The following is a 14,948-nucleotide window of genomic DNA, read 5'->3' as shown; positions in this document are numbered from 1 at the left end:
ACAAGTGATCTTAAATGTTTTATTGATTTTATTACCAGAATAAACTTTTTACCGTAGTATAAGCCAGTTTCCCAACAAAGCATCCACGTGATAAGTTCTAGAAATTTCTAAGGATGGAGAGCCGACGTGGCAGTTCTACGACTTTGGTCTTATCTTAAGCCTTGATAGAGTAAGAGCTTTAATAGGAGCACAGTATATTATGAATCAGAAGCTGAACATACTTAATTAGCAACCTGCCATTGCACTCATTGGCGTGAGTATGAATTTGATCTATGTATTGGGTTATTTAATCGTTTAGTTGATTAGTGTATGGTCACTATAGTAGTTTTTGATATTGACATGTATTTTGCAAATTTCATTGGTCCAACTTTTACCGGCCTATAACAGCCTTCGCTTAAGCCCAATGAATTTGTTTAATATTTTACAAAAAATAAAAACTCACAGACACAATAAAATTTACAATGTTTAACAAATTTTCTAAAAATAATTTATTCTACTTACGCTGTTGAGAATCTGTTTGTCGCTGTCGATGCGACACTGGGACATGCGGTAGGAGACGACCGACAGCTGTCGACAGCCGAGGTCTGTCACGTAGAGCAGCCAGTCCGTCAGTCTCACCAGACCACACGGGCCTGGCAGTCTGTGTATGGAGATGGGGCTGAGATTCAGTCCAACCCCATACACCTGTCCACAGGGTTGAAAATTGGTTATCTATTACCTCAATGAACATTCCTATAATTTATAAACTGATACCTAACACTCGTAAACCTGGTGAGTAGCCTAAAGTATACAGGGTGTCCACAGAAATTTTGTCATTAATTTCCATGACTATCCATGACCATTTCCCATTGATTTCCATGACTCGCCAACTTTACTCGAAAATTATAATATACACACATGAATAATACTGCCTAGACAAGTTATTTCACAGAAAATACTGAAATATGTATTAAAGATAACAATGGAGTACAATAGGTAAAACGATGCAATAATACAAACTCAAAACAAAACTAACTTATAGCTTGAACTCATTTAACAAGGAGTAAGCTAGGTTTTTATTAGAGAATTTACAATGACAACTAAATCTACTCAAATCACAAAGGATTGGAAATTGTTTATGGTCCTTCTTAAGGCAAAACTGTTTTCATTGTGTACACCTCCCATGAGCGTTTAAGAGTCCGTGGGACACCTGATGGGCATGTTAAACCATAGCTAAGCTGGACGGGCGTGTTGAGCCGCCAGCATACTTGTATAGGCATGCTGAAACTCAATTTAAACATTTGCTATTGAAACTCAATAAAAAAGCATAGCATATTTAAGTTCATACCGTAACGATGTGTGCAGGAGCGTAGTGGCCAACAATTACCGGCTTCCCTCTTGCAGTCTGTAGGTAGAGGGACGTCTCGTTCAGTAGTTCCAGCTTGGGCAGAATAGCGGCCCCACTCAGTGACTCGCTGTCAGACGAAACTGAAGACCTCTGTCTGGACACTGACTCCTCACTACTGCTACTGCCTGCAGTGATCATGGTGGTTCAGTAGCATAGTGATTTAACTTGATTGTTTTGTAAAGAAATTATCTAAACTGTTTTCCTCCTTTTTTTCAACAGAATTAATAAATTCTATTTAACGTTAATTGTTGTGAAATTGTCTTTTACAAAATTGGTTGCTTTATTTAGTCAAATCCTTATCTGCCCTTGACTCGGTCTTATGGTAAGTTCTACCGCACTTCTATGATCTTTGAATATTAATTTCATGAAATTTAAATATTCCAAGTCATATTTGCGTATTTGTATTTTGTGGAAGGTAACCTATATTAGCCTAAACTTCTCAGTTAACAAACTAACTCTAAGTTAACTAAACTAAGAGTAATGATTCTTAAGATTTTTTGCTCTGTGGGTTATTTGAGTAAAACTTCAGTGCTAATATGGTAGTCTAATTCATTTATTTATCCTGGGTTATTTATTGCACAGGTCCTTTTTTTGAACTAACACTATAGAACTCAGAGCTGATGGCGTCAGTAATCAAACTAGCACAGTTTCAAAAAGTATTAAAATTCATCTTAGGCTCAGATTAACACAAAAAAAAACTGACTTAAGCGGTATGAGGAAACGTCACTATCATACAAATAGCTACGAGCTTGAGTTTGACAGAAAAAAAAGTAGTATTTACCTCTTCTTTTAGCAGAGATGACAGAAGTAGTCACTCCCCTGTTCCTACTCTCCGAGAGTTTCTGCCGAAGTGTAGCCAGTTTCTCCACTGACAGTTGCTTGAGACCCTGTAGCCTAGCTCGGGCCAGGGGAAAGCTTGTCATAGAAGGTCGAACAACCGACTCCTCAGACCCTACTACACTGTAAGCAACTAAGAGTTAATCTACATTTCAAGATTATTAGGCTAAGTATTTTACATATTTTAGTTTAATTGCTAATCCAAAATAGGTTATTCCTAAAGGTTTTTATTTAAAGAGAAAAAGAACCGTGACTTTACTTAGCGTCCAGTACGAATTTCATGTAATTGAAACATTTTGGAAATCTTAATTTGTAAGTAACAATGGTTGAAAGATTTATAGGAAAGTTTATTTGTAGATTTCAATAGTTTTTTTGTAAGTTCAGGAGATAAAAACTACCGTAGTTTATACGTATATAGGCTACCTAATATTAGGGTAGTAAGTAAGGGAATACAGTTTAAGAACAGATTGTATCTACTACCTTTTTTGTTTCCTGCATTCATGAGCTAATAGTTTGTATTTGTAGTTTTGAAAGTCCCGACCACAAAAAAAAAACATTCTAATTCAAGTTCTTGAAACTGGGATAACACAACAAGTATAAAACAGTTTCATTAACTTTGTGCCTGTCCTTGATAATTGGGATTTAATAAAATATCCTGGCTAAAAAAACATCTTTTCATAGTCAGTAACAAACCTTCATAAGTTTGTTTTTTTCTACTCGAAGCGTCCAACATTCTAAATTCTAAAACATTCTACAAACTGATATACTACACTATTACTCTTCTTTTGGTAGAATACTTTTACAGTCAGTCACCTGATCAGCGAGGTGTTCGACTCAGCTCTGGAAGGTTCAGAGGGCAACGGCCACGAGTATCCCATCTCTCTATCCTCCAACACCAGCTTCCATTGGATATTGTGCTCGTTGGTTATCTGTAAAACAGCATCACAGTAACGGAGGCGATTATTCTCAAAATACCAACAATGAAATAGAATTAAATATTTCATGCCAGTATTCAGGTAGCCTATGATGGATGCAAATTTAAAAATTCATAAGTTTCGTTTTAGGAGGAAACTATATATGCAGCTCAAAACAATCTGTAAAGAAAAATGAAACACCCAACTAGGAGTGGGACGAATTAGAAAAATAGAAACAGAATATTGTAGGCTAAAAGTAAAAACACAGATACTAACCAGGAGAAACACAGGAGGATTGTCGAGCAAAGTGTCGTCTTTGCAGACTTGAATGTTGGTAACACTTCCTTCGACAGCAGTGCGACCAACAACACAGCCAGTACGTAGCATTGCCAACACGATTCCTCCTCTGGAACCTCCGACGATCACAATAATCCTGTAAATATACATCGTTAGTTGACGAACAATAGAGGCAATTGCTAGAAATAAAGGCACTGAAACTAATCAGATGGGAGCTTTAATTCCTAATGTCCACTCTTGAGCATTCCTCTCGTTTCTCCTCCTTTTAGACGGTTATGCTATAGCTCATAATACACACCCATTGTTCTTGAAGGATGTTGAACCTTACAAACGAAGCCAACAGGGGAACTTGTACAATTTATTGACCTATTACAAAATTCTGCCAACTTTCTGATTTTTGCATTAGGAATCCTAAAAGATTTTGATGTGCGGCATTCTAGATTTTTTACTGTGGAATTCTCTTAAATTTACTTTTGCAAGTGTCCAATTTGACCAATGTATTTTCAAATATACAACAATTGAATAAAAACATCTATTCCTAAACAAAATTTCAAACCAACACAAACTCACTGGCATCGCCCATCGGTCAGTGTTCTGTCCCACCAGGCCACTGCTGTGGGACACAGGTCGGCCATTTTGACACCACAGATTGGCGGCAGAGCTGTGATGTCATCCACTGACCAATCACAATCCCGAGTGTCCAAGTTGGACGGCAGCTGGGTTGGTACCAGGTACAGCGAGCCATCGTGACCTACGTGGTTATACAGAAATGTTAGGCTAATAGAGTCAGAGGTTCTATTTTGTGGGTGGGGACGGAACTGGGGGATAGGGCACACCTCCCAGTTAAAAGGGGATCTGGGTGTGTCCCCTAAGAAAATTTTGTGGATATAGGTTAATTACATTGATTAACTAGCAGATTTAGGCATTTTTACTCACAATTGTTGTTTTTTGTTGTAGGTACTTGGTAAAACCAGGAATTACGTGTGGATTTTGAAATTCAACTTTGAAAGCATGATTTTAGTGCCATTTCATTGTAATAGAGACACCCAGCTGTGTTTGTTTTCGTAAATGCTAATCAAACTCTGATAGCACATAAAAACCAGACTCTTAAAAAAACGTGAACATTGTCTGCGGTCACGATAATATAAAAATATTTTATGCGTTCACAGCTTAATAATGAACATCTCTCGTGGTCATGTGGAAATAGTGAACATCTTCCGTAGTCACAGCAAAGTCGTAAGCATCTTCTGTGGTCATGGCCAAATCTTGACCATCTTACCCACGTTCATGGTGGAATTATTGTGAAAATCTGAAGAGTTTGCAAAAAAACCTTAAAAATCACCCGCAATCACGATGTGATCATCAATTTTTGATTGCCTATCTTAACAAAATTCTCAACACGGTTGTGTTAATTAACGCTCTGTTTGAAACTATTTTTCATATGACTAGTGGGTCTCTAATCCGTCCCTGACTAGAGTAGAGTGAATCAGAGAGTGAAAGAGTTTTGTTAGCTCCATTGCGTTGTAGGTTATAACAAAGGTCCTTAGACACAAGGCTTATACATTTGTTTATTGCATTAAAAAAAAATAGTAAGTTAGTTCTGCAAAAGGTTTTGCTTGGATGGGCAGCCTTGGATTCAATATAGTAGGAGACATATATTTTGTTAGAATTGAGTCAGTTTAGTGAACAATCTCAGTTTACTGAGGTACTACGTACTATGAAAAATCTTTAACTTTAGTTTAAATTACAATTAGGTGTCTGTCTGTCTCTATTTTTATCACAGAAACACTGCTGTACAGTACCAAATTTATTCAAATTGCATACAAAATGCTGTATATAATCTAGTGTACTATGGTTTTCTTTAGTAGTTCTAGTCTCGTTTCAATATCATCTTGGAGCCCCAGACTTTAAATTTTAAGGCAGAGCTTTTGCAAGTAGCCTGTTTATTAATTAATCCTTGATTGTTGGGCTTTCAATTAATGGTCCTGACTAATGTAACAGCTGTTCTTAGTCAGTAACAAAGCTACAAAAGGCATCACACTCCAGTCTGCAAATATTTTTCATTACTTACAGACGACAAGCAGCCAATTCCCAGAGGCGGGATCGAATGTTGCCGACTCAATCCTCTTCTGAGGGTCTTCGAACCAAGGGACACATCGCACAACAGGAGTATCTCCAGCGGGAGGGTTGTGGTAGAACAAAACATCCCCTGATCTGCAATTTAAAGAGCATATAATTAAACATTGGTGGGTAAAGAAATCAAATGCTAGGCTAACTCAAAAGGATTTGAGAAATGTGTTCTAGAAAATTTTAAATGAAATTCAAAATTATGGACCTGTAATGTTATGAGCGTTCTTACTACATTTACAGTTAAATACACTATATTCACATTTTGGCACACTAGTGTTGTAGTTAACCCTGTTGGTGAAATCAATATTATTTGATGTCCTATGCACTACCTATATTTCCAAGACTGGTAGGTAGTTTAGAATGATTTACTTTTTAATGGTTGTATAGGTAACTCAACAGAACAAGGCTCGTTTGACAAACATTACAAACCTGTACCGTATTGATAACAGATGCTAATTACCTTTCAAAATATAAGTTCAAGTTTCACACAAGCTTTACACTTAAGGTATCTAGTTTAGGAAAGGAAACGTTAAAATTTACTTACTCCAACACCAAAGCAACCGTTTGGTGACCTGGAATGCCATTGAATGTTGACAGACATATTTTAGCAGCAGACGCTACTCGAGTTAACTCAAACAATTCCAAGCTGTCGGATTCTTCAGTCATAGTAAAGCCCTGAGCTTACGTACTGCCAGTAGGTAACATTTACTAGCCTACCTAAAATAAAGGTTGCAGATAATTGTTAAATATAACCAGAATATTAATCTTAAATTTATTAGTAGGCCTACCCTAGCTTAAGTACTTTTAAGTAAGATAGTGGATAACATGTTTGGATATCACTTATAACAATTTTAAACAGTTAATTGCCTAGTACAAATACTACTTGTCTGTTAAATAATTCACTTTTGTCTTTGCATTTAACTATAGGTTTGTCGTTGCTCTCTAGTCAATTTGATTTTATATTAGTCTATATATTTATCTTTCTCAGTTGTTATTGGTTGTTGGCTTGTGGGTTTGTTGTTGTTGTTTTATATTATTTATTTATTGTTGTTGTTTTAAATTATTTATTTATTAGTAGGCCTATACCTTTGGTTATTTTGTCAGTTTTTGTTTTGTTCGGCTAGGTTTGTCATTGTTATTTGTCATTAGATCATTATTATATTGTTGATTTGTATTTCTAGTCTATAAGCACAAAATTTTGTATTATTAATTAAGCCATCCTGAGTTGAAATGTTTTGATTTGTATGGCTGTAAAATGGAGATGTCCTTTGGAAATAAATAAATAAATAAGTTTTGAGGTTCTTTTGTTATAGGCTACCTACTTGTAACTTACTGTTCCAGTTCCAAACAACAAAATAGGAGGAGGGTATTCAGTTATTTAGTCTCACCCCTCGAGTGAAAGGCTTACTTATTTTGCCGAGTAGTTAAATGCATAAATATAGAGATCTAACACATACCGTACTACATCTTACATGTGTTGGCAGATCAATCAAAATGGTAGGGCCTAGGCCTAATTCAAACTAGGAGGCTACCGGTAATTGTGGTAATAGTAACATACTAGACTAAGAATGTGAAGGCTACCTAAGGATCAATGGCGAAACTTATATCCGACACGGATACCATTGCATTATTGAATATTAAATAATTGCCCATACCAAAAAAAAAACTTCTTTATTGTAATAGGCTAATCCATAAAATTACAAAGTCTGAACCTCTAAGCTAGACATTTATAAATTGTATCATTTATTAATTTAAAAAGTTATGAAAGTTTCAAATTTTGTGTAGCTATCTATAGACATTAAGAAATTCCATCATAAACTTCAGCATAACAAATATTGATCCTGAGACTAGGTATAAATCTTTAACATTGGCTACCGTACTTATTTACAACTGATTGACAATAAAATAATAATAAAGTTAAGTGAAAATAGGTCTAGCATAACTACAGTAATAAAACTGAACAATACAATACAACTTACTTAATACATGTTAATATATTTGAATTTGATTGCCGTAATCAAAACAATTAACTCTTTTATCTAACACCAACACCTAGCCCTAGCAGAAAGCAATATCTGGATTCCATTTCCCATTCCACCATTCCCATTTATTCCTTTTTTTTTCAAATCCTTGTTCCTTCTTTTCCGCAATCCAAGGGAACATAGCAAAATGAAAAGATCAGCTGATCAAATTTAGATTTAATAGGGTCTGACTTAGGGGAGGTACGAATGAGGCATTTAGTTCAAAATTCCTCCGTGAACAGCGCTGTAGTAGAGAGCACTTTGGCAATGAAGGTTTACTAATCGCAAAAATAGTTCTGTTCATAAAATCAAATTATAAATGTCTCAAATTCAATTTTATAATTTTTTAATTATAAAATTAAACTATCATAACCTAACCGAACTAACCAAACTTGCTGATAAAGAAATAATATAACAAAAGTTTAGTAATCGGAAAAATAATTCTGTTTATTAAATAAAACTAAATTTGCTCAATTAAAATTTTATAATGACTTAATAATAAAATTAAACTGTAATAACCGAACCAAACCAACCAAACTTGCTGATGATAAAAAAATCTTGGACAAAAAGTTAATGCTACCAGCAGGATTCGAACCCGGGACCTACAGTATATCAACCCGGTATGCTAACCATTAGACCACCGAGGCCGACGTCTACCGATTGTTTTGTTACGGTAATGGCGTTCCCTCAGCTAATAAGAAGCCCACAGCTGTCATTGTAGCCTCTTCTATACCTCCCCTGAGTAAATACCGATTTAATAAAGTTTAGCCACCCATTGAATAAAAGGTTATTTATAAAATTGTAGTTATTGCTTGGTATAAGGTGGAAGGAAAAACATAAGTGTGCTATTCCCGTCATATGCTGATGTCACCAGAAGTGCAAAACAATCACCTATTGCCACATGAGTATATTTGTTTTGATTTGATTGTTATTGTTTTTATAACTTTTTCCAAAAGGTGAAATGGTGTTTACAAGCTGGGTGACGTCAGCATATGACGGGAATAGCACACACCTACATTTTTTCCTTCCACCCTGGAAGCACAAGGTATTCTGTGGTGTGCAGGAAACTTTATTCGTTGAGTGGGCCCGCGGTGCGGAGGGGCTCGCGAGCTAGGTGGCACCGTGGCCCGTGAACCGTGACCTTTTGCCACGATCGTGGATCGACGAGAGAATTTACCCGCGGGTAACGATGATGATGTCTCCAAGGCCGTAGGAGATGTTAATTGAATATTTTGCCACGATTGCGGAAGAAGATAATGACCTTTCTTTTTCCGAGAGAGATTTCCCCGTCACCACGAGTCGTGGCAGATATTAGGGATTGGGCCGTGAACGCGGGAGACGATGATGTTGTTATCTGAAGATGTCAAAGGTTTGGTTGCAATCACGGTAGACTATGATAAATGTTTCTTCCATGACTACGGGCAGTATTCACGAATTTGCCACGATCATAGAAGACGACGGTGATACCTCGGTGCCTCGGGGGATGCCGTGCCAAGCTAAAGTGCAAGTTTAGGTGGTAATTCATGTGATAATGTTTTTAAAGATTATTGGGACATGATTGAGACTACTTGAGACGTTGCCACTTCGAAGGCCGCGGCCTGGAGTTAAAGGTCACCGTTGGCCGTGTGTCAATGGTCCAAGCTTAAGAAACAGCTGATCTTAGTCAATGACAAACTTACATAGCTAGCTCTCCCATCCTAAACTCATCATTTACTCATGTAAGGAAGGGTCAAAATAATTAACATATCCATATATATATTTGTTGTTACAATAACTTTTTGATACTAAAGGCTGGTTCCGAAAGTATAATACCAGTTAATAGGGTGGTTGTTCTTGAAATCGGATTTCAACGAATAATCCTCTACATATATGTAACTTGAGATTTTATTGGTGGTGTTGGCTCAAAGCATTACGTTAGTCTATGGCTTTCCACTTCTCTACTGTACTTTCTTCTCGTCTTGTTTTCGTCTTCTGCTCGACTCGACAGTCGACAGTGTTTGGCGTTTGCTGCTGTTGTTCTGTTCTGTTATTCTAGTCGTTCTAGTTTGATGATAAAGATAAGTAAACATGGCGGCCATGAAAGTTTTGAATAGGAATTTACCATATATAAGACAACAGTTATTAGCTCTCGTAGGGAACACCAGTGTATTTGTGAAGTTTATTTGTGTTGCTGTTATTGTTACGTACTTTTTGTCATTTTCTGAAGAGGCTGTGAAAGTTATAAGTGTAACTCCAGGTTTCCTTCTACCTCCAGTGTTTTGGATATGGACAGCATTTACATTTTGCTTCTTGGAAATTCATTTTTGGGAAGTCTGTGTTGACATTATTACTGTAGGGTTGTGTGGGAAATTAATTGAACCACTATGGGGTGCATTCGAAATGATGACTTTCTTTGCAATTGTCAATGTAGGAGTAGCTTTGTTAAGCTCGGTATTTTATTTGCTATTGTACATGTGCACATTTAACACAGACTTGTTGTTTTCAATTCAGATCCATGGACTTTCAGGATACATAGCAGGAATTTCAGTCGCTGTAAAGCAAATTATGCCTGACCATTTGATTGCAAAGACGCCTTTGGGAAAGATATCAAACAAGAACATACCTATGTTGATTCTATTTATTTATATTTGCCTGTGGTTGTTAGGGTTGTGTGAAAGAACTAATCCAACTATGTTTGCATCTGGACTTCTTGTTAGTTGGATATATTTGCGATTCTATCAGTATCACACAAATGGATCAAGAGGGGATATGGCAGACAATTTTACTTTTGCAAGGTTAGTTCAACTTGCCAATGATGAAGGCCTATGAACAAAACTTTACTACACAGTCAGGACCACGAGAATCTGCAGTTCCCGGCAGCCAATCACAAGACAAGGCTAGTGTGACGTTGTGGTTGGTTGGTTAGGTTTAGGACGCCTAAACCACGTCCGGGTGTCCTCTGTGAATTAAAATACTAAACAATATTTTCAAATCAGCTGGTATTATTAGATTTAGCAACACCACACTGTCCTCATTGGCTCCTTCGGAGTCACGTGGTAAATAGGCTCCTCCCTCAACTGCAGACTCTCGTGGTCCCGACTTAAAGTTATCTGACTCTATTGTAATATCAAACCAAAACTATTAGGCCTAGTATTTTTAATTGTACTTACTTGTCTATGACTATTCTACTTTCAATAATCTTACATAAACCCTACCCGCTGCTAAAGTTTTCTTTCAAAGAGTAAGGAAGTTACTGTAATCTAAAAAAGATAAAAGAAACTAAGTTAACTTAATCTAATCTTACTCATCCCAATGACATGAATTTATTGCAATAAAAAATATATATTACTGTTGTTACATAATATATAAGTTATTATTGGTTAGGCCCTATATAGAATTAGATCCTGCCGGTAACTCATAACTTAAATATCACTTAACTTTGATCAATAAGAAAAATTGATTAGCCTATGGCAATAAATTTAGCTGATGGATTAGTCGGCTTTTATCAAAGATCTGCTTGCCTGTAACAATGAATAGGTACCAACTTAAGTTAATATACAATCAAATTCAGACTGAATTATTTTAGTGATATGATTTGATGAAACATAACAATTGACATATTTGACTTGCGCCTAAATGTTTTTATGAAATGTAAACAATAGTTTCATCAATAAATTCTCAGGATTAAAAAGCCTTACTTTACAAGCTAATCGAACTCGCAACAGAAGTCCAATTAAGGGTCATATTGGCATGATAAAATTCAATTTCCGAGTAAGACAGGTCAAATTGTTGTATCGTTATAACAATAGATTTTTAAGTTAGATGAAATTAGAATGGAAGTTTCATGCTGATTAACCAAGAAGATAAGTTAACCTGCCTAACACAGCCAACTGGTTGATTTCTAGAGTGCTCTACATAGTAGGCTATGTAGTTATTTTAGAGGCAAGTCAGTTAACTGGTTTGGTCATAGTCTTACTGTAACTAAGTTATTACTTCCCACTCCAAATAGTTTAATCTTAAACAACCATACCGTTTTTAAATTTTTACTAACAAATACCACTAATGAGTCAACCAACTTTCAGCTTCTTTCCGAACGTCTTGCAGCCGCCAATTGGTGTTGTGAGCAATACAGTTTACAGCGGATTAGTTCGGATCGGACTTTGCCGAAAGACTGTGAGAAAGTTTGACCTCGCCGCTGCTCCTACTGGTGTCACTGTCACGCTGCCAGGAAACGACCCTCAAGATATGGAAAGGAGAAGGTTAGTGAAGGCACTTTATAGGCTACTCTAATATGGGCAAAACATCACGACTACCCCTCAGGTTAACCCACGCTATTCACTTTGGATACCTAATGAGGCCTGGCAAACCTTGAATTTGGCCTCAACGGCAACTCCTTACATTTCCTCTATTTTTTTAGGTTAAATTATGAACTTTAAGTGATCGGAAAAATATTATTGTATTGGTTATGATTTCAGCAAGCTATTCAATACATTCCAGACCCATATTTTAATTAAACCTATCCAGTCTCAAAATAAATCCTGAGTTCATGTCCCGAGTCACTGGGAGTCTTATGGTGAAGATTGCAGAGGGATTCCCATTATTTTATTTGTCAGGATAACTAATTTCTATTTAGGCTACAGTACTTGTGTTAATACTTGTTGTATTACAGTATATGTATTTATTAAGCCATAATGACAATTGCCAAATTTGTATTATCTCAAAATTACAATTTTGCATGTGATCCTCAGAGTTGTAGACTCCCAGTGATTACATGTGGACTTAAAGTTGCAGCTTTAAATAATTTACACCCAATGATGTAGGAACCTGGAAAATGCTACCGGTAATAACTAAAAAAACCCCTATATCGGACAAAGAACATTAAACTTCTATTTGGAAAAGTTTAAACACTACCCCACCTGGACTCTAGGCTTTTAAAGGTATTGGGCTCCTGTTCTCCCTGTGGAATTCTGTCTCCACGGTGTGAAATTAATTAGTACAATTGACTTTTGTATAATCGACAACTCATAGATTTGTGCTACCGTTTATCCTCTTTTGCATTCTCACCCTACTGCAAGGTATGGGTAAAACAAATTGAAAAAATATTTGTCAATTTATAGACCCACTTTTTTATGTTTTCAGGCAAATAGCTTTGAAAGCACTCAGTGAACGGCTCAGCAAAGTTGAACATCCGCAGGTTAAATCCCAACGAGTGAAAGGTGACACGACCATATCAATACCAGTGTTACCACTACCAACGACACCACTAATCCCGCCAGCAGTTACAGCAATAAACATGGACGCCTCACCGGCTCCGTCCACTAACACGTGATCAGACACTACTAACAGTGAGACAAAAGAGACTATCGTATGTGATCTACGAGATATTTGAGTGGTCTCGTAAAACTTGAAGACGTTAAGGATTTATCTGTGTTATAATCATGTTCATCTATTTAGTGTTACAAAGATATATTGTTGAATCTTTGAAAGTATAACGTTTTTAGACGTGTATAAAGTATTTATAATTTTAATAGTGTTAGATTTGTGTGAAAAGAAGAAGTTCTTGAGAAGCCCTGGCATAAGGCGAGGTAATAGTTCATTTTGAAGTGGAAGTTATTTCGTTTGGATGTTTTCGACAACTAAAAGTACTTGACCGTTGATTGTTGTTTATTTTTATCAAACTATAGCTTTATGTCATTCACTTTACACCGATTAGCCTTCAAAAAATGTTTGTTATGTATTGAAATAATAGCGACACTGTTTTTTTAATATGTGTGCATTTCCTTTGTAAAAAGTATCTAGTGATTATTCTTGTCATTTTATAGGTTTGGATGTTTTTAGTTTTATAAACGGTCTATTAAAGGTGTATTTTTTAGTGAATGTTGGTGAATGTATCGCTGTTGCATCATATATCTTATTTCATATTAATAATTATTGTGGCCTCTTACATTTTAAATACTCTTTAATATTAAATTTACCTCTTATAAGGAACATTTATTATATTTTTAAATTTACACATACACCTTAAGATATTAATTTTCTGTTTGTTGATAGTGCCAGCATATTCTGATGTTATGAAGATATTATTCGTCAAAAGCATTCGAAGGCAGAATATATAAGATATTTTTTAAATATTTTAAGACAACCTACTTTGGGCAATCTACTCCCCATTTTCCTTATATTCCCTATAAATCAGTACTGAATAGGCTGTTTTCTAGAGGTGTCAACTATTCATTGATACTTTATTTTAATTTAAGTTTTTATTTAATAAATGGTCCTGTTTAAAGAACAGTTTTGATTCTGGTCAGTAACAAAGTTACAGTAGCTATCATATCAATCAACCATTTAAATTAAATATAAAATCTATGATTCTAAACCATCATTGCATTCATATTCTGCTTACAATACTCCTCTAGGTTTCTTTAAATAATAAAATGGAGAAAAAGTAGTAGGACTTCAACTCTTATAACAGGATTCTCGCTCCTGTACCAGATTACTAACCATGTCCCACTACCTTAAAATATTTTGATGTTTACCCTTAGGAATCAAGAATTTTTTAGTCCACAATTTGTCCCTTGTATTCTTATATGGAGATTAAACAGCTCAAAAGTCATGTAACTTCTTAATAACAATATTCAAACTGAACTAAGCCGGGTTTTCCTAGACGCGGAAGAGGAGCGCGGAGAGCGGAAAAGCGATTAACATGGCGTTCCGCTCCGCTTCTAGAAAACAGTAACATAAAATTACCTAAGAAAAGAGGAGTCCGTTCTCCGCGTTCCTCTCTCCGCGCTCCGCTCCGCGCCTAGGACAGCCCAGCTTTAGATGTACGCCACAGTAATGTTTGGGGGGAATCAACAATACTGGATGAGATTAGCCTGGTCCTAAAATAAAACTCTTCTACATCACAAAAATTCAAATTTATGCTTTCATTTTACAATGCTTAGCTACCACATGACTACTTTCTGGCCACAATTTTTAACCTATCCCTTGTATAATAATTATTTTCCTTTATGAATATATGTATAATAAAGTGTACAGATGTATCTCAATAACTTAGAAAATAAGCTGATGTAAATAGATTTATTAATGTTGAGCCTTATTAGATAACTGCTAGGCACCAAAAAGTTGTAATCTTTTAAATTTGCTTTTTTATTCAATAAACCTTTTTCCAAAATGTTATGCAGCATTTAAGTGATACATACCTATTTTATTCCTCCAATTTCTAGTATTATGTTTACCTGTACTTGCTGTCAATTACCAAATATTTGAGCCAAGGTCCGAGGAGTTTTAGGGCTAATGAAGCTCTTAAATATGTACTAAAATTCAGTTTTCCTTTTACATTTTATCTGAGTCACCTCAGTGTCCTCAGTCACTGGTACAAATTGT

The 14,948-nt window shown here is 35.8% G+C and overlaps 2 protein-coding genes across 2 annotated transcripts in view; one reads left to right on the top strand and one right to left on the bottom strand.

Annotated features, from left to right (window-relative positions):
- LOC128995726 (uncharacterized) overlaps positions 1–7,642 on the bottom strand; it is a 35,195-nt gene extending 27,553 nt beyond the window's left edge. Inside the window, exons 1-9 of the mRNA XM_054420745.1 lie at positions 7,545–7,642; positions 6,110–6,282; positions 5,507–5,649; positions 4,006–4,186; positions 3,415–3,571; positions 3,038–3,153; positions 2,169–2,347; positions 1,328–1,512; positions 502–684 (exon numbers count right to left, since the gene is read on the bottom strand). Of these exons, the coding sequence (XP_054276720.1) occupies positions 502–684; positions 1,328–1,512; positions 2,169–2,347; positions 3,038–3,153; positions 3,415–3,571; positions 4,006–4,186; positions 5,507–5,649; positions 6,110–6,231 (1,266 nt within the window). The 5' untranslated portion in view covers positions 6,232–6,282; positions 7,545–7,642. The remainder of the gene's footprint in view (positions 1–501; positions 685–1,327; positions 1,513–2,168; positions 2,348–3,037; positions 3,154–3,414; positions 3,572–4,005; positions 4,187–5,506; positions 5,650–6,109; positions 6,283–7,544) is intronic.
- Positions 7,643–9,613: 1,971 nt separating this feature from the next.
- Positions 9,614–14,720, top strand: LOC128995835 (transmembrane protein 115-like). The gene is made up of 3 exons (XM_054420856.1): positions 9,614–10,360; positions 11,648–11,824; positions 12,705–14,720. The coding sequence occupies exons 1-3, from the start codon at positions 9,654–9,656 to the stop codon at positions 12,892–12,894; spliced, it is 1,074 nt and encodes a 357-aa protein (XP_054276831.1). The 5' UTR covers positions 9,614–9,653; the 3' UTR covers positions 12,895–14,720.
- Positions 14,721–14,948: the final 228 nt, after the last annotated feature.

Source organism: Macrosteles quadrilineatus, unplaced genomic scaffold (assembly GCF_028750875.1).
Source record: "Macrosteles quadrilineatus isolate MER2022 unplaced genomic scaffold, UCM_ALF_1.0 Scaffold_5__1_contigs__length_97177068, whole genome shotgun sequence".
Classification (NCBI taxonomy): Eukaryota; Metazoa; Arthropoda; class Insecta; order Hemiptera; family Cicadellidae; genus Macrosteles; species Macrosteles quadrilineatus.
This window is presented reverse-complemented; position numbering and strand designations above follow the sequence as displayed.